We start from the raw sequence: 25,898 nt of genomic DNA, 5'->3' as shown, positions 1-25,898 counted from the left end.
ATATATTAGCATTGAAAAACACAGCTGGAGACCTTAAGACTAGCACTGTTGATACTGCTCAAATTCTTTTAAATAACTTTCAAAATACCTTTACAGCAGGGGAAACATCTTCACCTGTTCAAATAGCCAATTATCTTCACTCATTGGGCATGCCTAAGCTCCTTCCTGAAGCAGTAGCAGCTCTCGGTAAACCCCTGCAGCCCAACGAGTTGCTGACACCAGTACACTCTGCTGTGAATCATATACAGGTAGGCCCTGATGGGTTTAGCAATGAGTTTTATAAAATGTTGCAATATGAGATGTGTAGTCCTTTGTTAGCATACGACTCCAATGTGACTGGGCAAGATGTGCTATGACCCCATGCAAATGAAGCATTGATTAGTTTAATACCGAGGCCTGGTAGGCAGCCAAAATTACCTGACTCCTATAGGCCAATCTCTCTTATTTAATGTAGATCTTAAACTCCTCTCTAGAGTTCTGGCCAACGACTGTCCACTCGTTTTCCTATAATTATTGGAGATGATCAGGTTGAGTTTCTGAGAGGTTGGCAGTCAGTCTGCAATATCAGAAAGGTGTTATTACTATGTCTCATTGTCAGAAGCATGGAAAGCCTTCTATGCTGGCTAGTTTGGACACAGAGAAGACCTTTGATAAGGTCTTGTTCTCATCCCTAGAGTATGTGGGGCTTTCGGGATGGTATCTGGAAGCTCTCCGAACTCTTTATCATGACCCAAGGGCATCTTTAATAGTTAATGGAGTTTGGACTGCCTCCTTTTCCATTAAGGTAGAAACTAGACAGGGTTGCCCTCTGTCTCCTACTCTTTCTAATTTTGTTGGAACCATTGTTATGTACTGCATGAGGTATGGAGGAGGTGAAGGGAGTGACACTGGGATGCAAGACAATTAAGGTATTAGCCTTTGCTGATGATATGTTATTGGTACTGAAAAATCCATCTTCTTCTTTATCTATGTTTCTGCACTTGATTGTAGATTATGGTGGGTAGTTGGGCTTTTGCCTAAATTTACAAAAATCTAAACCACTTCCAGTCCTTTCTAATGTTAAGATGAATTTGGAAGGTCATTTTCCATTAGTCTGGGAGACACATCATTCAAGTATTTGGGTATCATTATTCCCACAGATTGGTTGAAACTTTACCAGTTAAATTTATCTCCTCTATTTAAGGAGACTCAGCACAAATTTGAAATGTGACAGTCTTATCCTCTTTCTTTGATGGGAAGAGTACACCTTTATAATATAATATTTATAGTCAAGATCGGGAGGCGGGGCTGGTGGTTGGGAGGCGAGGATAGAGCTGGGCAGACTTATACGGTCTGTGCCAGAGCCAGTGGTTGGGAGGCGGGGCTGGTGGTTGGGAGGCAGGGATAGTGCTGGGCAGACTTATACGGTCTGTGCCCTGAAGAGGACAGGTACAAATCAAAGTAGGGTTTATACAAAAAGTAGCACATATGAGTTATCTTGTTGGGCAGACTGGATGGCAGACTGGACGGCAGGTCTTTTTCTGCCGTCATCTACTATGTTACTATGTTACTATGATGATCATTTCTTGTTGGCTTTAGTAGAGAGGTGTGGTAGCCGTGTTAGTCCACTCTTAAAGGTTATCAATAGAAATCAAAAGAAAACGATCTGATGAAGAAGGACAACCTTCGAAAGCTAATCAAGAAATGTATTAAGTTATGTCCAATAAAAAAGGTATCATCTTATTTTCTTTTCCATGTTTTATTTTGTTTGATTTCTATTGATAACCTTGTTGGCTTTACAAATTTCAAATGCTCCCTTAATATCTGAAAACCAAAGACAAAAAGCATGTTCACAGAATGTTACAAACTTATTTATGGAAGGGCAAAAGACCCAGACTGACTATCCGCAGAGCTATGCAACCCCAGGACATTAATGATTGGTATAGGGGTACAGAAGAGTTCTCTATTACATCGGTAGAAATACAGTTAAAGCCCAGACTACATTTTAGTGAGCTTTTACATGCCCGAAAAGGGAAATTATATTGGTACTACAGGACTGCATTCTTCTTCAGCCTCTGCATGCCACGTGGTGATGGATCTGCAACTATTTAAAAATTTCATCAACAGAGTTGTCTTACCTTGCCATTCACCACATACCCAGAGTTTATTCCGATCAGTGACAACAAAGTGTTTCTGGACTGGCATGTGGTAAAAGATGATGGATCGATGAAAGATTTTGCAGAATTACAAAAAGAACATAATTTGGCAAAGAGCAATATATATGCCTATTGGCAGTTGAGACATTATGTTTATGGGCTGCTGGAAAAAAACATTTCAATGAGAAGGTGCAGGAAAAGCTTACCAGAATGTGTACATTGGGGTCCCAGCTCAAGTTCCATTATAGTAATGTAGCACTTTTGGAAGCAGTGCCTTCAGCTTCTTTTGATGTTTTAGTTGCCTGCTGGTCAGAGAATTGCACATACACATCAAAGTAGATCTTCTCCAGACCTGCTTGGATCAGTTCCATGGTATTTGGGAGAATATTTCTTTGTGGGGACTACAATATAAATTTCTTATAGGGTAATTCTAGAACAGTTAAATGTATATCTGGTTTGATCATTGAATTGGGGTAGCATCCTAGAGATATAGATGGGAGTGTGGGGGATATGGAGGGTAGGGGAGGGGAAGTGCTATTTGAAAAGACAGAAAACATTTCAGGAACATTTAGTTCTGAAACAATATATTGTTGCTATTGACTGTTTTTCTGGAAGAGCCTGCCTAGATATCTTGGATATTATCAATTTTGTAATTGTTTGTGTTCATGTCTTCCTAATAAAAATGATTTAAATGTAGAATGAATGTTCCTTTGCTGCCACACAGACATCCATGCCTTTTGCTTTGTTTCGTTCTTAGTTTGAATGTTTCAGTTTGTAAAATGGAAGTTCATGTTGGACGTAGCCAGAACTTGGAAATCCATTTCACATGTATTTTAGAACAGTCTGTATGTCAGCAGATCCTGTTCTAAAATATATGGCTTACAGACTTGGCCATCCATATTCTGAGTTGGGCTTCCTTTCTAAAATTCCGCTCCACATCTCTCTGTTTGTATTTGCCTATTGTTATTTAATATCCTGTTCTGCCTTGGGAGACATTCTTAAGTCAGGTAATATATTAAAATATATGGGGTTATTTTAACAAGCGGCAGCCAGAACGCAATACTGTGGTAGTTCTGACATCTGGGGGCATGTTTGGTGGGTAGAGAGTAGGCCTGTCCAGCACTAATCGGTTAGCACAGCTACACTGCCGCACGCCAGCCGATTAGCGCATGGTTAGCGTGTGAGATGTTTCCACCTACTAAATACAGTGGTGGAAATAAGTATTTGATCCCTTGCTGATTTTGTAAGTTTGCCCACTGACAAAGACATGAGCAGCCCATAATTGAAGGGTAGGTTATTGGTAACAGTGAGAGATAGCACATCACAAATTAAATCCGGAAAATCACATTGTGGAAAGTATATGAATTTATTTGCATTCTGCAGAGGGAAATAAGTATTTGATCCCCCACCAACCAGTAAGAGATCTGGCCCCTACAGACCAGGTAGATGCTCCAAATCAACTCGTTACCTGCATGACAGACAGCTGTCGGCAATGGTCACCTGTATGAAAGACACCTGTCCACAGACTCAGTGAATCAGTCAGACTCTAACCTCTACAAAATGGCCAAGAGCAAGGAGCTGTCTAAGGATGTCAGGGACAAGATCATACACCTGCACAAGGCTGGAATGGGCTACAAAACCATCAGTAAGACGCTGGGCGAGAAGGAGACAACTGTTGGTGCCATAGTAAGAAAATGGAAGAAGTACAAAATGACTGTCAATCGACAAAGATCTGGGGCTCCACGCAAAATCTCACCTCGTGGGGTATCCTTGATCATGAGGAAGGTTAGAAATCAGCCTACAACTACAAGGGGGGAACTTGTCAATGATCTCAAGGCAGCTGGGACCACTGTCACCACGAAAACCATTGGTAACACATTACGACATAACGGATTGCAATCCTGCAGTGCCCGCAAGGTCCCCCTGCTCCGGAAGGCACATGTGACGGCCCGTCTGAAGTTTGCCAGTGAACACCTGGATGATGCCGAGAGTGATTGGGAGAAGGTGCTGTGGTCAGATGAGACAAAAATTGAGCTCTTTGGCATGAACTCAACTCGCCGTGTTTGGAGGAAGAGAAATGCTGCCTATGACCCAAAGAACACCGTCCCCACTGTCAAGCATGGAGGTGGAAATGTTATGTTTTGGGGGTGTTTCTCTGCTAAGGGCACAGGACTACTTCACCGCATCAATGGGAGAATGGATGGGGCCATGTACCGTACAATTCTGAGTGACAACCTCCTTCCCTCCGCCAGGGCCTTAAAAATGGGTCGTGGCTGGGTCTTCCAGCACGACAATGACCCAAAACATACAGCCAAGGCAACAAAGGAGTGGCTCAGGAAGAAGCACATTAGGGTCATGGAGTGGCCTAGCCAGTCACCAGACCTTAATCCCATTGAAAACTTATGGAGGGAGCTGAAGCTGCGAGTTGCCAAGCGACAGCCCAGAACTCTTAATGATTTAGAGATGATCTGCAAAGAGGAGTGGACCAAAATTCCTCCTGACATGTGTGCAAACCTCATCATCAACTACAGAAGACGTCTGACCGCTGTGCTTGCCAACAAGGGTTTTGCCACCAAGTATTAGGTCTTGTTTGCCAGAGGGATTAAATACTTATTTCCCTCTGCAGAATGCAAATAAATTCATATACTTTCCACAATGTAATTTTCCGGATTTAATTTGTGATGTGCTATCTCTCACTGTTACCAATAACCTACCCTTCAATTATGGGCTGCTCATGTCTTTGTCAGTGGGCAAACTTACAAAATCAGCAAGGGATCAAATACTTATTTCCACCACTGTAGGTGTCGATAAGGGCTCATGTGCAATTGGCCATGTACTAATTTGGAAGCTAACACCTGGCCATTAATAGGAAAAATGGAAATGTGACCATTTTACTTCCACACTAAAAGTGGCCTCAGCATACCGGGAAAACCACGCGCTAGTCATAGCACAAGCTGACTTTTAATGCAGCTTAGTAAAAGGGCCAGTATACTTGTTGTATTTTCTGTATTTATTAATATGTTAGGCTTTTTAACTGTTCTCCAACATTAGGATTTCATGTTCAGTTATTGTTGGTTCTATCTTGTTTTGATGATCTTTTATTATTTTTTTCTTTAATTATACTTTCGTAAATTATTCTTATTCTTTATAACGGTGGTTGGTTGTATTTATTGCAGAAGTTCAGGCATTTGCGTATGATTCCCTTGGCATGTTTGTGGACGGAGAGTAGGCATGCACAGTGCTAATCAGCACTGCTACATTAACACACGCCAACCGATTAGCACATAGGTAACACGTGAGCCCTTTCTGTCTACTAAATGGGTGAAAATGAGTGCCTGGCCATTAATCGGAAAAATGGAAATGTGGTCATAATACAGCCACACTAAAAGTGGTTTCAGCGTGCAGGGAAACCCACTTGTTAATCATACTGCAAGCCACCTTTTAGCATTGCTTAGTAAAAGGGCCCCTATATGTCTCAATGATTGCTGAGGAGTGTTGCCTGTAAACTGCACAGGAATTCTTCTGCCTGTGTTCCTGTTCATGGAGGTGGTAAATTAATATCATGATTAATCACCAGGGACACCACCTCCGCAAGCAGAAATGCAGGTGAATTACTCCTGCACTGTAAAGAAGGAATGTTGCAGCTGAGGATTATTTCTGAAGCAGAAAAGCTAAGATTTTAACTGTACTGTTTCCTCTCCATCTCACATCCTCAGTGAAAAGAACCCCAGTGCTCATTTTATGATAAAGAATGAGCCAGGGCTAAAGCAAGTGGTGTGCTGGAGCTGGCTCTCATGGGCTTGCAAGTGCCATTTGTTAAGTTTTTAAGAATTTTAGGAGCCTGTTGTTAAAGTAGCCCTCCCCCCCACCCGCCATGGCCACTTTAACAACTGGCTCCCAAAATGTGGGCTTGGGCCTCCTCCTGAATTCTCTTTTACTTTGCTGGTGGGAATGCTGAGCCCTGCAAGCCAAGTAAATGGACTACTGCTGCTCCCCGCTCCTTCCAGCTCTGAGCAGCCAGCTGGGACTTCTCGTGCATGGGAGAGAAATCCCAGCATGATGCTCAGAGCCAGAAACAAGCAGCGGGAAGTGGTGGTAATCCATTTATAGGCTGGTGGGGCTCAGCACCCCTGCCAGAAAAGGTATGCCTAGCATGCCCACATGAGGGGTGGAGAGAGAGGCATGCAGTTCTCCCACCAGTCCACTTCTGACCCCCCCCCCCCCCCCCCAAATTGCAGGGCTGGCTACGCCCAGAGAGAGAGCCCATTGTTAAATAGTTACCAGCACACCCTGGCTACAGCACATAAGCACACTGTAAGACTTGAAAGGCTGCATGCTTAGCCAGGCAGTGTCACAACAGACTCTGTTCTTTCCAGGTTCCACTGCTAATGAGACAGATGCAGATGAAAGAGTGAATGATACCTCCATCCACGTACATAAAGAATTGTCATCCTCAACCATAGCATCACAGCTGACAACACCTGTAGCAGATAATAAATCTGAAAATGGGAGTAAGTATTATAACACCTTATGCATTTGAAACAATACTAGCCTCTGTGTTAGGCCATCGTTGCTGGGTTAGGAGTGCATTAGTGCTTAATGCAGCTTAGTAAAAATGCCCCTAAATTTTGTGGGCCCGATATTCAAAAAAAGCTGTGCTCCTAAATTTTGGCTTCTGTTATGATCCTTTGTACCTTATTTTCATCCAGACTTAGAAGCATAATGTTCAGATGAAACTTCATCTTAATTAAGGAGCTTAAAATTTGTGCTTCCGGTATAAATTTAAGTCTGCCATTCATTTGCCTAGATTTATGAGTCTAATTTTATGAGCCCAGTGCTGAAAATAAATGCTAAGCTCCTAATTTTTCCCTAAATCCACCCTTGTTACCACTCACGTTTTATGATCCAAAGGAGTTTAGTGAAATTTTGGAGTAGATAGTCAATATAGTTTTTGGCTGCCAACGGCTTTATGCCCAGATATAGTCAATGCTGAGCTATGTCCGGGCACAGGTATTGAATATCCAGGCATATATGGCAGTTAAAACTTACGTGGTTTCCTTTTGTATGACTGTCTTGTGTGTATGCATATTCCTATTATAAATTGGAGTTCCTTTTTCTTTTAAGTTTTTAATTTGATTCTATTTGTATACCACTGTGATTTTATATAAAATTAAGCAGTGTATCAAATTTACTAAACTGTAAACCATAAACTATTACTGTGTATCCTGCAGGACCTTAGATTAACATATACTATGGTAATATAACCCAAGCTATTGTCCTTTAGAATGTCTTAAGATTCAATAATACACGTCATGGCCATAATACACCTTAATAACTAACCCCCTTATCCTGATAGTGGCTGCTGCTATTTAGATAAGCGATTTGGATATTAGACTGAGGATTGTTTTCTATTAATTGTATTGGATCAGCATGCAAGATATTTAGAGATGTTGCTGTAGATGAGCTTTTGATATAACATGGATTTCTTTTTCAGGGCATCTTCAACATTCTTCTCCTAGACTCCCTGTTTTAGCCTAACATTTCAAGTGGATTTTTCTCTTCATGTCATACCCTTTTTGCCTTATGGGACAATAGTCTGCTTGATAAACTTCCTTTGTAAAATTTTTGCCAGCAGCAGTCTCAGATGAAGTCTAGCTTTGACAGAAACCTCATTCAGTCATTACTGAGCATTATGATTTTGGCCAGGCTGGTGAGGCTGGGGAATTAGCAGTTTCTACTGAATTGCTTAAGGAAGATTTCTGACCTTTGGATTTTGAACATCCATTTAATTGTTCTATGACGTCCTATTTATGCGGTTACTTTACTTAGTTAAGTGCTGAACATTGGCACTTAGAACGAATCGGAGGAAATTTTTCTTTACTCAACACATAGTTAGACTCTGGAATTCATTGCTGGAAAAAGGGTTAAGGCGGTTGACTTAGCAGAATTTTAAAAAGGGTTGGACAGCTTCCTGGAGGAAAAGGCCATAGAATGTTATTGAATGAATGTGGGAAAAATCCGCTATTTCTGGGATGGGCGGGACAAATTGTTTGTTCTTTTGGCCGCTGTCAGAGACAGGGTGCTGGCTCGATGGACCCTTGGTCTGCCCCAGCATGGCGATGCTTATGTACTTATGTACTTATTTAACGGTATAAGCACTGACTCTACCTCCGGACTACCCACATAATAGCCAGTTTGAGCTTAGGCACTAACCCCCTAAGGACATTGTTTACTAAGCTGCATTTTAGGTGTGTTAACATTTTTAATGCACTTTAACCATGTATGCGCGTTAACTGTGTACACACCTACAATATCCCTATAGGCGCCTACATGATTAGTGCGTGTGCTAATTGCAGACATGTTAAAAATGCTAATGCGCCTTTGTAAACAGGGCCCTAATTCTATAAAAGCTGCCAAAAATTGCATACACAAATTTTGGTGCATGCCCAATTTGTGCACGCAACTTAATTGAATAAGGAACTAATTAGCACCAATAATAGGCTTTTTAATAAGCAACTATTAGCATTAATTAGATTTAATTGGCATTTACACATATAAATTTAGGTGTGGGGGGTCTGTGCCTAAGTTCACAGATGATCTGAAAAAGGAGGTGCAGAAATGGGAGGGTAATGGGCATAATAGGGTGTTCCTAAAATTAATGCATGTTGGTGTAGAATAATGGGGATATATGCCTAATGTAAGTGTGTTCATTTGCAACACATTTCAGTTGATGCAAATGGCCGTGCCTAAAGTTAGGCACGATACCTGGGCATAAGCGCTATTCTATAAACCATGCCTAACTTTAAGCACAACTTATACAATAGCAGTTTTTTCAATGCCGATTTGTTTTTTGGCACCATATATAGAATTGAGCCCTAACTGGGCATATTCAGTATCACTATCTGGTTAAATGCCACTGAATATGCCTGGCCATGTAAATTGCTTTGAATATTAACCCCTTTCCCCCAGATTCTATATAGTGCACCTAGAGGTCCGTGCCAAAATTCAGGCATGCTTTATAACATTGTGCGTAACTTAATTGAGATAATAGCACTTAACAAGCAATAATGAGCACTCTTTGGCAATAATTAGAATTTACATGCACAACTCGCTAAGCATATTCTATAACGCAGTGCACCTAACTTCTAACGCATGCAGGCAAAAAGGGGCATGGTTATGAGCTAGGAAATGGGAGTTTCGTGAGCATTCAAAAATGTAAATGCATAGTTATAGAATATGGCCTAGTGTGCCTAAATCTACGCACCAGAGTAGATATGTTGGTGTGTATAGAGGCACATATTTTTAGGCTCTGGGATATCAACTAAGCATACTCTATATACCGTGCCTAAATCTAGGCACTGCTTATAGGATACGCTTAGGCAGAAATGTTTTCCTTGCGGACTTTTTAGGCGCCATATATAGAATCTAGGCCTTTGCGTATAAACCTAGGCACTTAGTCCTAGTATATTTTCAAAGAAGCCAATTTAAGAGCATAACTCTCAAAGTTAGAAGCATTAATTCTTTACATAAGTACATAAGTAATGCCACACCAGAAAAAGACCAAGGGTCCATCGAGCCCAGCATCCTGTCCATGACAGTGGCCAATCCAGGCCAAGGGCACCTGGCGAGCTTCCCAAATGTACAAACATTCTATACATGTTATTCCTGGAATTGTGGATTTTTCCCAAGTCCATTTAGTAGTAGTTTATGGACTTGTCCTTTAGGAAACCGTCGAACCCCTTTTTAAACTTTGCTAAGCTAATCGCCTTCACCACGTTCTCCGGCAACGAATTCCAGAGTTTAATTATGCGTTGGTTGAAGAAAATTTTTCTCCGATTTGTTTTAAATTTACTACACTGTAGTTTCATTGCATGCCCCCTAGTCCTAGCATTTGAATATCAGGCCCATAGATCTTACTTCCAACAGGGTCACAGAGCCCTGAGCTATTTGATTTTGCCATTGGCCAAGTGAGATTAACCATCTGTCCACAGCAGTGAACAAGATTTCATTAACCCAGGTCACAGTTTACTGAAACATCTGTATTTGTTTTGATGTGTTAGGCTCTACAACATCCGGAAGCAAGTCTGAACAAACCAGTTCTTTCCCCTCGGGTTCTAGTGAGTATATCTTTGTATCTTTGTCATATCTGCCTATAACAACTGACATTCAGTATGTGTTCCCCCTTGTCCATTATGAAATGCATGCGTGCCATGCAGACGGAAAGCTTAAAATCATTATCACATATGTTACACATTCATTTCTCTCGGAGAAAGGAGACTTGCAACCTAAACTTACTTCTTTCCACTCCCTCCCATCCCAGTTCCTATGATAAAGCTAGTTCATCACTAAAGTTTTTCAAATACTAAAGCAAAGCTTCATGAATGTCTATGTTTATTTTGATTTGATAAAATCACCCTTTTTACAAAGCAAATCAGAGTGATGAACATTGAAAAATCAAAAGAAGGAACTCCATAAAATACAGAAAATGATTCCACAAACATGCAATGCAGTCATCCAAAAGCAAAGAGAGAGAGAGAGAGAGAGAAATAAGAGGAAGTCAATACAATAATCATTCTGCTAATCAAGCTAACCACCTGCAAAAATTCTCTGCAGACTAGGAAGATTGGTTCATAACTAAGGAAAAAAGGTGATGGCTTTTCAAACCAGTTTTGAAGTTACTAAGGGGTCCTTTTACTAAGCCGCAGTAGGCTCTATGCACGTGCAGCGCACGGCCAAATGAGACTACTGCCAGGCCAGCATGCCTTCCTGGCAATCATTTCAGATTTGGCATGCTCCCATGACGCGTGGATGAATTATTTATTTATTTCCTCCTACGCGTGCCGGTTCTGGAGGTAATCGGCACTTGGCGTGCGCCGACCGCTCACCGCACGTGCAGCGTGGGAGCCTTTACCGCTAGATCAATGGGTGGCATCAAGGGCTCAGACCGATTTAGGGCGCAAGCTGGTTTCATTTTTACCGCAGGCCCTTTTCCCGTCCCATACTTAAAATGCCATTTTTTGTACAAATGGTAAAAACTGGCCAGGCACACGCCCAATATACATGCCTACACTACCGCAACTTATTAAAAGGGCCCCTCAATGTGGTTTCTGATCATAGTAAAAGGGGTAAATTGTTCCACAGGAAGGAGCCAGAAAATAAAAATGATTTTTCCTTGTGGATTCCAAATATGCTTGGGAGGGACTAGGGAGAACAAGTCTATAATCATTTATTGATCATAGTAGTTGAGCAGGAAAATAAGGAATTGTCAGTCTGGCTATATAGACCCCTGATGCAGGCCAGTAGGGCCAAAACACGAGTTGTGTCAGGTCTCCTTTATTAATCTTGAATTTTACTGAAATAAAAAAGGGTTTTGGACACCATCTGTGAGAGGTTTTCCTTCATGGTCTGATATCCAGCAAGTTGTGGTCTTTTGTGGGTTCATCACCATATCAATCGTACTCCCCCTCAGCCATCTCTGTTCCAAGCTGAAGAGCCTGAACCTCAGGGCAAATTCTTGAAAAGAAATTATTCACAGAGTGAGGAACTTTCCCTCTATAATGATAATCTTTTAGCCAGGATGCAACATTATCCAGACGTGACTGAAGGGGGAAAATATCAGGGTTATTTGCAGTAGTGTAGTGGATCAAAAATGTGCAATCAGCATACAGATAGGTACTTATACCTGAGGATTGGATTAGTAAAGTGAGGAGACTCAGGATTGGGTTTCAAAAAATAGGGGTAGGTATGGACCCTTGTGGGACTCCACAAGATAAAGAGTAACCTATGCTTCTGTCTCATCTTCAGTTGATATAGTGTGCATTTTCCAGTGGTTAATAGTTAAAGCTTTGTGGATTGAGATGTACAGAAGTGTAGAGTATCACTCCAAAAAAAGCAAACAAACAAAAAAATTTTGGAATATTCACCCATTGTGAATTATTTGTGTAAAAAAAAAGCATCTCTTTTCACCTAAATTTCTCATCTTCAACTTAAAGAAGCAGATTATACTATAAATGACCAGTTGATCCTGTGTGAGGTGTAACTGGGTTTTTTAGTCATTGTCATTGATGGAATTTCCCCTTTTCTCAAAAGCTTATGTTAGATCTTGATTGATTGCAGAACAGTTTTTGCAATAGACTACAGCAAAACACTACACACACACACACACACACACACACACAATAATAATAATTTAAAAAACTAACACACACACACACACACAATAATAATAATTTAAAAAACTAAAAATAGCCATACTGGGTCAGACCAATGATCCATCTAGCCCAGTATCCTGCTTCCAACAGTGGCCAATCCAGGTCACAAGTACCTGGCAGAAACCCAAATAGTAGCACCATTCAATGCTACCAATCCCAGGGCAAGCAGTGGCTTCCCCCATGTCCATCTCAATAACAGACTATGAACTTTTCCTTCAGAAACTTGTCCAAACCTTTTTTTAAACCCAGACATGCTAGCTGCCATTACCACATCCTCCAGAGAATAATTATTCTTTGAGTGAAAAAAATATTTCCTCCTATTTGTTTTAAAAGTATTTCCATGCAATTTCATTGATTGTTCCCCTGGTCTTTGTACTTTTTGAATGAGTGGAAAATCGATTCACCTCCACACCACTCAGGAATTTGTAGACCTCAATCATATCCCCCTTCAGCTATCTCTTTTCCAAGCTGAAGAGCCTTAACCTCTGGACAAATTCCTGAAAAAAAAATTATTCACAAAGTGAGGAACTTCATCTCTATAAATCCTTGCCAAAATGGAGAATTTGCTACCACAGTGTGTGCATGCACAACAAAGACCAATCCAAGGTTTTTAGAGAGATAATAACCTTAGACACTCATGCAAAAGCCACGACGAAGGAGATGTTCAACATGATGTGGGTACTGAAAAGAGTGAAACCATTCCTCCCACAGAAAACTTTCCGCAACCTAGTGCAATCCACAGTACTTACCCATGCCGACTACTGCAACAGCATCTTCATTGGTTGCAAAGCCCAAATCATGAAACAACTCCAAACTGCCCAAAACACAGCAGCAAGACTTATTTTTGACAAATCACGATTTGAAAGTACAACACCACTTCAAGAAAAGCTACATTGGCTCCCTATCAAGGAACGAATAAACTTCAAAGCCCACACTATGATCCACAAGATTCTCAATGGCGAATCTCCAAGCTACATGTCCAACCTGATCGATCTTCCAGCCAGGAACCGGTCCATCTCTTCTCAAACATATCTCAACCTTCATCTTCCCAACTGTAAAGGCCTCAAATACAAAACCTACTATGCATCCAACTTCTCTGTCATAGGCAGCCAACTCTGGAACGCCTTACCTCAACATATCCGAAAAACCAGCAAACACCTACCCTTCCAAAAGCTGCTGAAGACTTACGTATTTAAACAAGCCTACCCAAATGACCCTACAAAGTCTCATACCTAACCCACACCACAACCAATACCCACACTCCAATTCCTTTCCGCAAATCTCATACTATTGTCCACTCTTTTTAACTGTGCTATCTCCATGATACTTTATACCATACTTCGTATTATCTCTGTGATACTATGTACCATACTTTGTAAGCCGCACTGAACCTACTATTGAGCAGGAAAGAGCAGGGTATAAATGCCACAAATAAAAATAAATAAATAAAATACTGGAGTTTTAATCCCTTCCAATAACTTTTCCAAGATTTACAATTCTACATTTCTATACTGACAAAATAGGATCATATTCTAGAATAGTTAGGGATGTGCAGGACTGCCAACAAAAATTTGTAGACCAAGAAAATATCAGTTTCCAATATTGGGTCCTACAGAGACGCCAAATGTGGCCCATCCCAGTGCTAGAGATTTACCGCCACAATGCTGGAGATTGAAGGACAATGAGTGAGGCTTTTCTCGCGAGCCCCAGCCGTGTCTAAAACCAGTTCTGACAAACACATTCCAAAAAATGACAAATTCTAATAAATAAATAGAAAATAAAATTATTTTTCTACCTTTGTCTTCTGCTCATTATCTTTCTAATGGTGTTGATCCTAGTCTCTCTATCTTGCCAGAGTTTCCTTGTCCATTTGGCACTTCTTTCTCTCCAGGTCCACCATCCATTTTCTCTCTACGTGCTTATCTATCCTACCCAGAATCACCCATGTGTCCTCCTTGCCCTTATCTTTTTCCTGCCATATTAAGCATCTCCCATCTCTGTATCCCTATTCTTGCTCTATCCAACATAACTTTTCTGTGTATCTATGCTCCCCCCACCATATGCCGGCATCTCTCCCTCTCTCTTCCTTCCCTCCTGTCTTCCTCCTCCCAAGCCAGCATCTTTTTCTCACTCTTTCCTCCCTCTCCCCACCCTCCCTAGGGGGTCCAGCAGGTGCTCCTCTCTTTTTCTTTGCTATTGTTCTGTCTAAACTTTGCAGGTCCAGCACCTCTCCTTCCTTCTTTCTCCGCAGATCCTGGCATCTCTTCCTCTGCCCCCCCCCCCCACCACCACCACTACTACCACCTTGGCATTTACCCCACTAACTTGTCATCTCTTCTTCTCTCCACCTTCCCACCACCACCACCACCACCATGATCTTGGCATTTTTTCCCTTTCTCCTACTCCAACTTTCCCTTTCATTCCATTCACGTGCAGCATTTCCTCTTTTCCTTTCCCTCCTATCCAAATGCAGCCTTCCCACTCCTTCCATTCAAGTACAACATTCTCACTCCTTTCCTCTTGTGTGTGTGGCTACCTCTGTTGGTCCATCTCTCCCCCTCTCATTCCTCCATCCCCCAGGGTTCAGAATCTCTCCCACTCCCCATACCCTCCATAGGCCAGCATCTCCTCTCCCACCAATGCTCCCACCCTGTTGTCTAGAATCCCCCCTTTTAGTCCAGTATCTTTCCTTTCCCTCTCCCCTCCACGGGGATGTGTCCCCTGCCCCCCCCCCCCCCCCCGATGCATATTCTGTATCTCTCCTGCCATCTCCCCCTTCCTGGTGGATCCAGTGCCTCTATCTCTCCTTCTCCTTCCATCCAACCTTCTTCCTCTGGTCCAGCATTTCTTTCTCCTCATTTCATTCCACCCCTACACTCTCCTTGAGGTAAATCCAGCACTTCTTCCCCCACCCCACCCCTCGTGGTCTTTTAAAATCTGTTTTGGCGGCAGCAACAATAAACACACACTGTCTGCAGCCTGCCTGGAATCCCTCTGATGCATCCCACACCAAGTTGAGTCACAGGGTCGGGACACATCAGAGGGTTTCCAGGCAGGCCGTGGGAAGCGTGTGTTTATCACTTCTTCTGCCAAAACAGGTTTTAAAAATCCATGGGGTGGGGGGGGGGGGAGTAAGAGGTGCTGGATTCACTCTGAGGGGAGGGGAGATAATCATGATCCTTTCTCTACTGGTCTTCCTTACTCTCTTGCACTTCACATCTACAACAGCTTCCTTTTTTTGCACCGATTCAGCCTCCCGCTGTGAACTGCATGGATCTAGATCAGATTTACATGACAGAGGAGGCTGAAGCAAAATGTAGTGGTAGTGCCAATCTCCTCCTGTAGATGCTTAGATCAGTACTTTTCAACCTAGTTCTGAGGGCACACCCAGCTAGTCAAGTTTTCAGGATATCCCCAATGAATATGTATGGAAGAGATTTGCATACTGAGAAAGCAGTGCAAATCTATCTCATGCATATTCATTGCCCACACTCTATCATTAACAACTTTAAATGTGTCAAAAATTCTTTATTCTTTATATCACATGTGTCAACAACCATGTATTCTAAAAACCTACAAAACTTTCATACTCACACCTCATCCACTCTAATCTCTACAAATATACCAACACTCAATTACTCCAAACTCACAACACATATAATAAATAATCATTAACAAATGCACATATTTTGTAATATTACATGCATAATGGGGCCGGTGACCAGGTGGAATTTTTGACACATTTATAGTTGTTAATGATAGAGTGTGTAGAACAGTTGATACAGCTATAGTAAAATATACATACCCTGTTTTTGTAATTTGTTAATGCATATTCATTGGAGATATCCTGAAAACCTGACTGTCTGGGTGTGCTTTGAGGATTTGGTTGAGAAGCACTGGCTTAGATGAATGATTGAGACATGAAAGCTTGGGAGAGGGAGAGAAGGAAGAAAGGACCAGGGATTGGGGAGTGAGAAAAGACCAGGCTTCCTTTCAGCTCCAGGGACCATAATCCATCACCAGTTCTACTGCTGTGTCAGTGTTCTGGCTGTGGAAGCGATCTTTATGACAGTTCTAACAGGAGTGGAGGAGCGGCCAGAGCACCAGTCTTGACATCCAGAGGTGGCCAGTTCAAATCCCACTACTGCTCCTTGTGATCTTGGGCAAGTCACTAAAACTCTCCATTGCCTCAGGTACAAACTTAGATTATGAGCCCTCCAGGGACAGAGAAATACTCAGTGTGCCTGCCCATAACTCACCTTGAGCTACTACTGAAAAAAAGTGTGTGCAAATTTAAGTAAATAAAATAGGCAATGCTTGTGTCAGTCCTTCACACATTACCTCCAGACTGAAACTCATCCTATATGGGTGACCTGTCATAGATGAGGTTTCAGTCAGTCTGAGACTAACTAATCAGCTGGAAACAGGCAGCACTTTTCCTGTCTGCCACCGGCATTACACCTGGATATTCAATGCTGGGCCATTTCTGGCATTGAATATCCAGCGTTTATTAACCACTAAAAAGTTAACCGGTTATGACAATATTCAGCGCTAACCAGTTAAATTTTAGCAGTTATGCAACCTATTTTAATCACTAAACATAGCCAGTTTGGCACTGAATATCTGCGCCTGTATAGCCAGTTAGTGGCTAGCCACTAACCACAAATATTCAGCAGAGATAACCGGTTATCTCTCGCTGAATATTTGAGGTTAGGTGCTAAAATGTTAACTGGCCAGGAGTCATTCCTGGCCAGTTAAATTGTTTTGAATATTGGCCAGAGCATGTCTGGTAATTCACTTGCATTGAGCATTTTTCTTTCAATTTTGATTTCAGGTAATCAATAGAAATAAAATAAAATATATAAAAGAAAGTAAGATGATATGTTTTTTTATTGGACTAACTTAATACCTTTTTTGATTAGCTTTCAAAGGTAACCCTTCTTCATCAGATCCAAAATAATTAAATATTGGTAAATAACAGTATATAAGTGAAACATCAAAACATTCCAGTGACAGTCTCACAGGATGAGGGTGGGGTGGGTTAGGTAAGAGATCTGAAGAAGAGTTACCTTTGAAAGCTAATCAATAGATGTATTAAGTTAGTCCAATAAAAAAGGTATCATCTTATTTTCTTTTCTATGTTTTATTTTCTTTTATTTTTATTGATTACCTTTAAAAGTGGACTAACACGGCTACCACATCTCTCTAACTTTGATTTCAAAAAGGCTACAATACTGACACCTAGTGGACACTATTAGGCATAGCATCAAGAGCATATGTGCTAGGCAGACTGTAGAAGTACAGTACCAGCCTAGAGGTTTCAAGCAAACCTCATTTTGAAAGCATTTTACAGTATTTCAAACTGAGTGTGAAAGTATAATGTACTATATTACTTTTAAAACAGATGTTTTGCTTATTAGGATCTTCTTAATAATTTACATTCAAAGTGGATAACTTCCATATAAAAATGGATGTCTAGCAGGTTTCCGATGTCTGCTTTCTTGTACAGTTGCAGGGAGAGTGTTATGAGCTTCTGCTCTGGAGGGGTGCCAGTCCGGTCTTAATTTTTTTGGGAGGGGAGTCTATTCTAATGTGTTCCTATGGAATTAAGGTTTTAGCATTTGGACAGAAGTGCAGGGCTCTGTGTTTGGAATGGGGGTAGTGGTTTTTATCTAGACCTCTTTCAATCACATCCAAGGACGTATGTGTGACCATTTCTCTCAAAATGATGTCGGACAGATGTTCGTATGGCTGGGTTTTTGGCATTTATAAGTTGGATGTGTCAGTTTGGAAAATGGCTCTTCTTTTTAGATGTCTTCTATGCAAGTCCATCTTAGAGCCTGTTTGAAAATGGCTCTAAAATGGATGGGTTTTTTGGGAGGGGAGAGGAGTTTACATAATGAGCTAGGTATCCCAATTCTGACTTGGACTTTTTTTTTTTAATGCTCCTCCAGCAGGGGACATAGAGCCATGAAGAGTGAGAAAATAGAGAGGTATGATTTGAGCATAGACAATGTCACACCTTCACCTATTCTCTGTGATCTCCAGCATCATTCTGTGCCAAGAAGAATCTGTTTACTTCCTGGAAACCCAGCATTTCATTTATAGCCCTGCAAGAGGGCGCTGGCTGATATTATCACTACTTGTCTGGTAGTATATAAGAAAGTTCCAGACTCCCAGTCGGTGCCTTTGCAACAGGTCTCCTAGAGTTTTCTAGTGTATGTTGCAGCCTTGTTCCAGCCTGTGTCCTCTTTCTGCCTGTGTTCCAGTTCTGTTCCTGCCTGTGTCTCATTGTGTCTTGTTGTTCTCGGCCTCCAGGCCCTCCGACTCTGCTTCTCCCTGGTCCTAACAATCAAGCCAAGCCCCCAATAGTCCTCTTAAGGGTAATTCCCTGGTACTGACTTTGTCAGACAAGGCCCCAAAGGGCCCTCTTAAGGGCCATTGCCTGGCCTCGACTCCATCAGGTCAGCCCCCAAGGGCTCTTCTAAGAGCCATCCTTTGGTCACATCCCTTCCAGTTGGTGGGGTCTTCCTAGCCTTTTGGGCTAGGTGAGTAGCATAAACCCAACTGAGGCCCAAGGGCTCACCTACCTCGAGCCGTGTCAGATTTCAAAGACCATGAGCTTGGGTGAGTCACCCACTTTGCAGCTGCTCCAGCAACTGGCTCTTATAGTTTATAGTTCATTAAAATTTGCTAGACTGCTGTAGCTGCTAAGGCAGAGAACAGCAGTGTACAATCTACAGTTTATTCAGAAATGAAAGGGAGGTCCAATAATGACAGAAAAGATAAGCATTCAGACCAGATCAGAGAAGAAATAGGAAAGCACATATTAGAAAGAATAAATATAAACCGCCTCATGCTGGAGGGTCCAATCAGATCGCCTAGCCAAAAGCACTTTCGAAAAGCCAGGTTTTTAGACTAGAATTGACTGCCCCTATTTGACTAACTGTACATTTGTCCTTTCGATTGTATGCTCCTTGAGCAGAGACTGTCCTTCTATGTTAACTGTACAGCACTGCGTAACCCTAGTAGCGCTTTAGAAATGTTAAGTAGTAGTAGTAGATTTAAAACTCTTCAGAGAGAGTTCACTATGGAGGGAAAGGGGTAGACTGTTCCAAGTGTGGGGGAAAAGAAAAAAGAAAGCACAATGTCATGTGGACTCTAGTTGAGTGAGCTTAGAGCTTGGGAAAACTAAATGATGATCATTTATAGAATGAAAGAATCTGGGGGGAGAATAAGGAATAGTGAGACAGCAGAGGTAATCAGGGGCACCAATTCTAAGAGCTTTTAAAATTCAGAAGTGCTATTTTATAAATCATTTGGTACTCAACGGGGAGCCAATGGTGATATTTCAAAAGAGGAGTGGTATGATCAAAGCGGCTAGTGTGACAGAGCAGGTGGACGGCTGTGTTTTGCAAAGTCTGCAATTTTTTAAATGAAGAATGCAGAAAGCCTGCATAGATGACATTACAGTAGTCAAAGCAAAAAGTGAAGAATGATAGGATCAGGGCTTTTTTTGAGGGGGTACTTGGGGGTACTGAGTACCGGCACCTTTTCCATTGTCTGCTAAAATTGACCCATAGTCCCCAAGTTTTAATGAAAAAGCTCAGGCTCTACACACCAATTCTACCATGTCATAGATTCTGTGACTAGTTGCAGGGGACCTGGCTATTGTGGGGTGGGTCCCTCAGTGATAACTCTACCCCTGAAGGGAGGCCTGGCATTTGAGTACTGGCACCTTTTTCGCTAGAAAAAACACGCTGGATAGGATGATAGCATGAAAATCTTTGTGGTTAAAATAACAGTGTATGACCTGCAACTGACAGAAGTAGAGAAAACAGAGTTTAGATAGATAGGAAATCTGAGGTAGGAAAAAGAGGGAGGAATGTAGGAGAACCCTCAAGTAACAAAAGCGAGAGACTGGCATGACAGAGGTACCGAAAAGGGTGGTGGTGGAGGATGGAGGGGAAGTAGAACCGGGAAACCAACAGGCCACGGTTTTGTCAGTGTTCAGAATAAGTTGGTGCTCCTGTAGCTAGCGTGCAACGTAATCAAGGCAGGTCTGTAGGGGGGGGGGGGGTAGTATAAGGGGAGAATGGATTAGTAGGATAAAATAGGAGAATGTCATCTGCATACAAGTAAGTCAAGATACCAAAAGATTGAATTAAATCAACTCTTTGGATCTGTCCAAGATCTGACTACCCATTTGGGCCACCTCCAGGACATCGCTCAGGAGGTCCAGCTACAATGGATTCAACTTCAGCAGTTTACGGAAACTCTTCAGGGAGTCTGCGCTCAGCTTTCTGTGATGCAAACCTCAGGACCTCCAGTTCTGTACCTGCCTTAGTAAAAGGACCCCTTAATTTCTTCTTATAGACTATTTGCCTAATTTGTTCATGACTCTTTTTATATATATATATATATATATATATATATATATTTCTACAGTATTGGAGAGCCCAAAAAATGGAAATATTATTATAATTAACTACATTTTTTGCCTTTGAATTTGCTGTGCCTTATCTAATACTAATTATTAACATTTAAGCTTTTTATAGTCTGTGTGCATTAAGAAAGGTTTTAGCCACAGACCAAAACTAATTTGTTTGTACAGTGGCCTCCTTTAGCCCTACTGATCTAAGAGGTCTGCTACAGCATGGAATGGATTAGCATCTTGCAAATAAAAATTAGTCAAATCTGTGCCTATCAGTGCCGCTGCTGCTGCCTGTTTGTTCACTACTTAAAGAAATGTACAGTATATGTTATTAATTTGATAGATAGGACTCCTGTTTTAAAGAGTTGTCATCATGCATGGAAAAGTGTCACTCATGCATTCTCTTCCATTGACAGATATCATCTTACCAGTCTTCATTCCTCTGGGACTTGTCTTATTTTTGGCCGTTGTTGTTGTACTGTACAAAATGTGCAAGAAAACACCTCCAGGTATTTGATCTGCAATCTTTTGCTGTTTTAATGCTTTCAGATTGCTAGTTACCCAGAAATGTCCAGACTAAGATGAGTACAGGCCAAATCAATTTCAGTTAGGTTTCAGCTTTGGTGTCAAAACTGGCCCAAAATCTGGATTTGGCCATGCTTTTGTCTTGGCCGAAAATGCCAGTACATTTTCAACAGAAACCAAAAGTTCCCCTCCCCCCCCCCACATGCACTGCCCTCCCACCACCCCTTAAGCCCTCCCAGGCCTACCTTGTAAGCCCTGGTGCACTAGTGGCCTCATTGGACAGCAGTTATCCCCAGTTGCTCCTGCTCATACCAGGTTCAATCTCAAAATGGCTTCTATTTTGACTGCGTAATCAACAAGGGCAGGAGCAACTAGGGATTGCTCCTGCCACAACAAGACCACTAAACCACCAGGGCTTCCAAAATAGGCCTAGGGAGGGCCTATGGATAGTGAGAGGGTGGTACTTGTGATTGATGGGGGGTAGGTGGCTCCCTGCCAAGGAGGCCCATGGGGGCCCGCTTTCTGTTGGGATTTTGGGGGGCCAACGGCTTCAGTTTTGGCTCCCTTTTGGCCGAAACTGAGTGATCTGGTTTCAACCAAAACTGAAAACCCCAGTTTCTGTCACACTTCAAAGATCAGTCATCTCTTCTGACTTTATAATGCATTATTTGACAATATAAGGGACTGCCTTCTCATCGTCATTTCATTTCTGATTAATCATCCTGCCACAAGACAGTATTCTTGTCCAAGAGACAGTCTCATTATTACCATCATAAAGCTAACCACTGGTTCTGAGAAGTTTGGACAGGGCATCTCTAGAATAGACACCTTACAACAGAAGGCTTCCCTGTATGGGATTTGTGGTGCAATAGGACTCACTGTTGGGTACTATGAAAGGGTCTGGGCAGAGGTATAGCCACGGGTGGACCTGGGCAGATATGAGTTCATCCACTTTGGACTTGGGCCCACCCACCACCCAGCAGTAACGTACAGCATTGCTGTAGCTGGCGGAGATCCCCAGTCCCTGCCAGTTGAACACATCTTTAGCCAAAGTTATCCCCTCCATCTCACCAGTTGTCAAAACATTGTGGCAGTCAGTGGCAACACTCTCAGCCACTGATGCTGGAACCCCTTACATGCTCAGTTAATGCACAGGGTGCCAGCCTCTGTAAGAAGGAGCATATCTACTAACTACCAAGGTGTTCTGATGGCTGTGGGAAGGGGGAGGGTCAGGCTGAGTATGTCTATAACTGGTGGGCTTGGGGATCTCTGCCTGCAGAACATTCATTATTAAGTTTGGTGGGTGCGGGGGAAGGAGACATGGAGCAGAGAGAGTGGAGGATGAGGAGGAGCAGTCGGGGTGGGGGTTGAGTGGGAGCAGTCGGGAGGGGGGTCAGGGAAAGGGGACACAGAGGAAATGCATCATGCCAGCCCTTTCTATTCATTGGACCACTGAAAAATTGCTGTTAGAGAGGGTTAGCCATGATTTGTGAACATAGCAGGGGCGTAGCTACAGGGGGCCACGGGGGCCTAGGCCCCCGCAAATTTCATCCATGCCCCTGGTTTGGCTGGCGGGGATCCCCAACCCCCACCAGCCCAAGCCTTCTTCAGCGTCGGTCTCCGGCGCAGCTGCACTCGACGCTGCTCTTCTTTCTTCTTGCTCCTCTTGTGTACACTGATTCTCCTTTACGTGAAACTGAGGAGCATCAGCGTGCACAGGAGGAGCAAGAAGAAAGAGCATGGCAGCGAATGCAGCTGCGCCGGAGACTGGTGCTGAAGAAGGCTTCAGCAAAGGTATTTGTTTGTGAGGGGAAGCGGCAAGGAGGCGAGGCGGTGGGGCGGGAGGCGGCACTCAAAATGTGCCCCAACCTCGGATTCTGGCCCCTTCCTACCTTGAGGTCTGGCTACGCCCCTGGAATATAGGTGTCAGCTCACTGCCTGTTGTAGGTGAAAGGTCTGACTCAGTCACTTCTCTGTTTCTCCCTCTCAATACAAAAGATTTGGAGGCAGCAACTGTGATAAAGTGCCAGATATTATAACCCTGCCCATGACTAGCAACTGTATGCTAGTTTTTCCCTCTTATTTATTTTATTATAAGTGAATTTAGTTCAATCACATGCATGTTTTCCTACAATCAAGAGGGCTGCCCTAGCTTATACTTCAGCAGGGCCTATCAGTGCCTGAAGCGACACTAGGGATGGGCAACCAGAACTTTTTCGTTTGTGATATTTCTTGTACTGTTTCCAGAAGAGTTCATTTTATTCACTGTCATTTGGCCATTTTGTCATCATAGAAGGAAAGCCATTGGGCACGTGCTCTTTCAAACGAGTGAACACTATTGCCAGCAAATGAAAAACAAGAACATGAAATGTCATTTTTTTTTCTGCTCGTTTGCATTCACTATTGACATACATGGGATATGTCATTAACATTTCTCATGTCATTGCACATGACAGCCCATCCAGCCCACCCCCATTAGACACTACAGAAAGGCTAAATCTCATTAAAATTGATCATGCTTTGAATGGGATTCACAGTCCAACTTATCAAGGAGGTATACGGGAATAATGTCTTCCACATCCAGTCCCAGGAAAGCTAGGATACAGTTCATGACTACCCCCCCCCCCCCCCCCCCACCAAGTTAAAGACATTGATGTGGGCTCATGACTGCAGCCCATGCATGTATAGCATGGATAAAACCTTCACCTTTGGTGCTGAGCTGTGATATCATGACACTGGCTTTATTTCTTTATCTTATTCTGGTGCCATTTTGAATACTCTCTTTGTCACGTCTCTTAATGAAACTAAAATATTTGTCGTTCCAGGAGAAGAAGCACAAAATGCAGCTGAAAAGTAAGTGAAGATGTTCACTATATCTTCTTATCCTGCTGTAGAAGCCTGAATTGTGCTCTGCTAACCTAATTTTATTTTATACTAGTAAAAAAGCCCCGTTTCTGATGCAAATGAAACGGGGGCTAGCAATGTTTTCTTCTGTGTGCATGTGGGAGTGTGTGTGTCCCTGCCCTCTGGCCTCTCTCCCCTCCCCCTTCTGAGTCCTTCACTGTTACAGAGCCAGCGATTTGATTTCGTGCTCTGCTGTTTTCCTTCACTGACTGTGTTACAGAGAGGGCGGGGCAGACACTCATAGGGAAACCGGATATCTCGCCCCCTTCACACTTCCGGCTGGAGGCTTCATAGAACGTTGGTGTTGCCTTTTATATAGAGAGATAAGGCAGACTTATATAAAATAAAATTAGCCTGACTCTTTCACATTAGCAAGTATATAACATGAAGATGTAGTGTGAAAGCAAGATAAATTCACTAAGATCTAGTAGAGGGCTTCACACACTTGTCCTGGAGAAACACCTAGTGTGCCTTAATATAAATATCCTTGAGCTACTGAAAAATGCATGAATTAAATCTGCCCCCCACCCCATCCAAATGTAGCAGAGAGCTTTGTACACTTTTCCTGCAAAGATAATCATTGTGGATGTTCTGAAACCCTGACTAGCTCCTAGGCCAACAGGATGGTTTTGAGAAATCCTGATCTAGCATCTCATTACAAGAAAATGTTGTCCTGTCATATTTAGCAGAGAAGGCTGGGAGAGTTAAGTTTTACTTATTTCATTAAACTTACAGAATAGCACAAAGTAGACCAGAATGTATCATGAATTACAGTCAAAATTTAGAGACTTTCATGATCTATACTCAGCTCATGAGATTTTGGTTTAATTTTTAAATTTGAAAATAAGCTTTGATAACTAGCAAATTGGACTACTGCAACTCCCTATATTTGGGTCTGACAGTATTCAGTTGTAGGAGATTACAGCTGATACAAAACACAACAGCATGTTTTTTAACTTGAAAAAAAAGAAATTATCATAAAACCCCTGTTTTTTCACTTTTTTTTACACTGGTTGCTGTTCAACTTGCGATCTAGGTTTAAGACTGTTTGGAGGCAACTCTACAATGGGGTGCATGCATTTAGGTGCCCTGAGCACCTGCTGTAGGTGCCTGTTCTATAAAGGAACCTACATCCATTGCAAAAGAAATTAATGGGTATTTCCTCTCTACTTGTGTTTAAGTTATGCACTAAATGTGCCAGATATTTAGTTTGCAGGGTCTAGTCTGTGGAACCAACTACTACTAGATCTAAAAGAAGCCAATTATCTTCACTTATAAGAACATAAGCATTGCCATACTGGGACAGACCAAAGGTCCATCAAGCCCAGCATCCTGTTTCCAACAGTGGCCAATCCAGGTCCAAGTACCTGGCAAGATTCCAAAAGAGTAAAACAGATTTTCTATAGCATTCCTCCAGACCAGCACAGACGAATGGGTTATGCACCTCTAAGAGCAGGTGGAGATTGAGAATGGCTGACTTCTAAGTAACCTATAAATGGGCTATGCAGTCCCTCTAAAGTCAGTCTGTTCTGTCTCCAGCAGGTAGAAGTGGTAAATCTGTGCAGTCCTGGTCTGCTTTTTAGGTTTTAGATTTGTTAAGTTTAAAAAAAAGGGATCTATGTGGTGCCTTTCCTCTCAGTGCTGACCCTTTTGCTGGACTGAGGCGGAGGCTTGCAAGAGTCTTCTGCA

At 42.3% G+C, this 25,898-nt stretch overlaps 1 protein-coding gene across 2 annotated transcripts in view; it reads left to right on the top strand.

Annotated features, from left to right (window-relative positions):
- EMCN (endomucin) overlaps positions 1-25,898 on the top strand; it is a 177,334-nt gene that overhangs the window by 135,301 nt on the left and 16,135 nt on the right. For both annotated transcript variants that reach the window (XM_030190743.1, XM_030190742.1), the window contains 4 exons: positions 6,512-6,646; positions 10,196-10,252; positions 21,197-21,289; positions 24,131-24,158. In XM_030190743.1, coding sequence (XP_030046603.1) covers positions 6,512-6,646; positions 10,196-10,252; positions 21,197-21,289; positions 24,131-24,158 — 313 coding nt within the window. The remainder of the gene's footprint in view (positions 1-6,511; positions 6,647-10,195; positions 10,253-21,196; positions 21,290-24,130; positions 24,159-25,898) is intronic.

The sequence above is a fragment of the Microcaecilia unicolor genome, chromosome 2 (assembly GCF_901765095.1).
Source record: "Microcaecilia unicolor chromosome 2, aMicUni1.1, whole genome shotgun sequence".
NCBI classification, from domain to species: Eukaryota; Metazoa; Chordata; class Amphibia; order Gymnophiona; family Siphonopidae; genus Microcaecilia; species Microcaecilia unicolor.
This window is presented reverse-complemented; position numbering and strand designations above follow the sequence as displayed.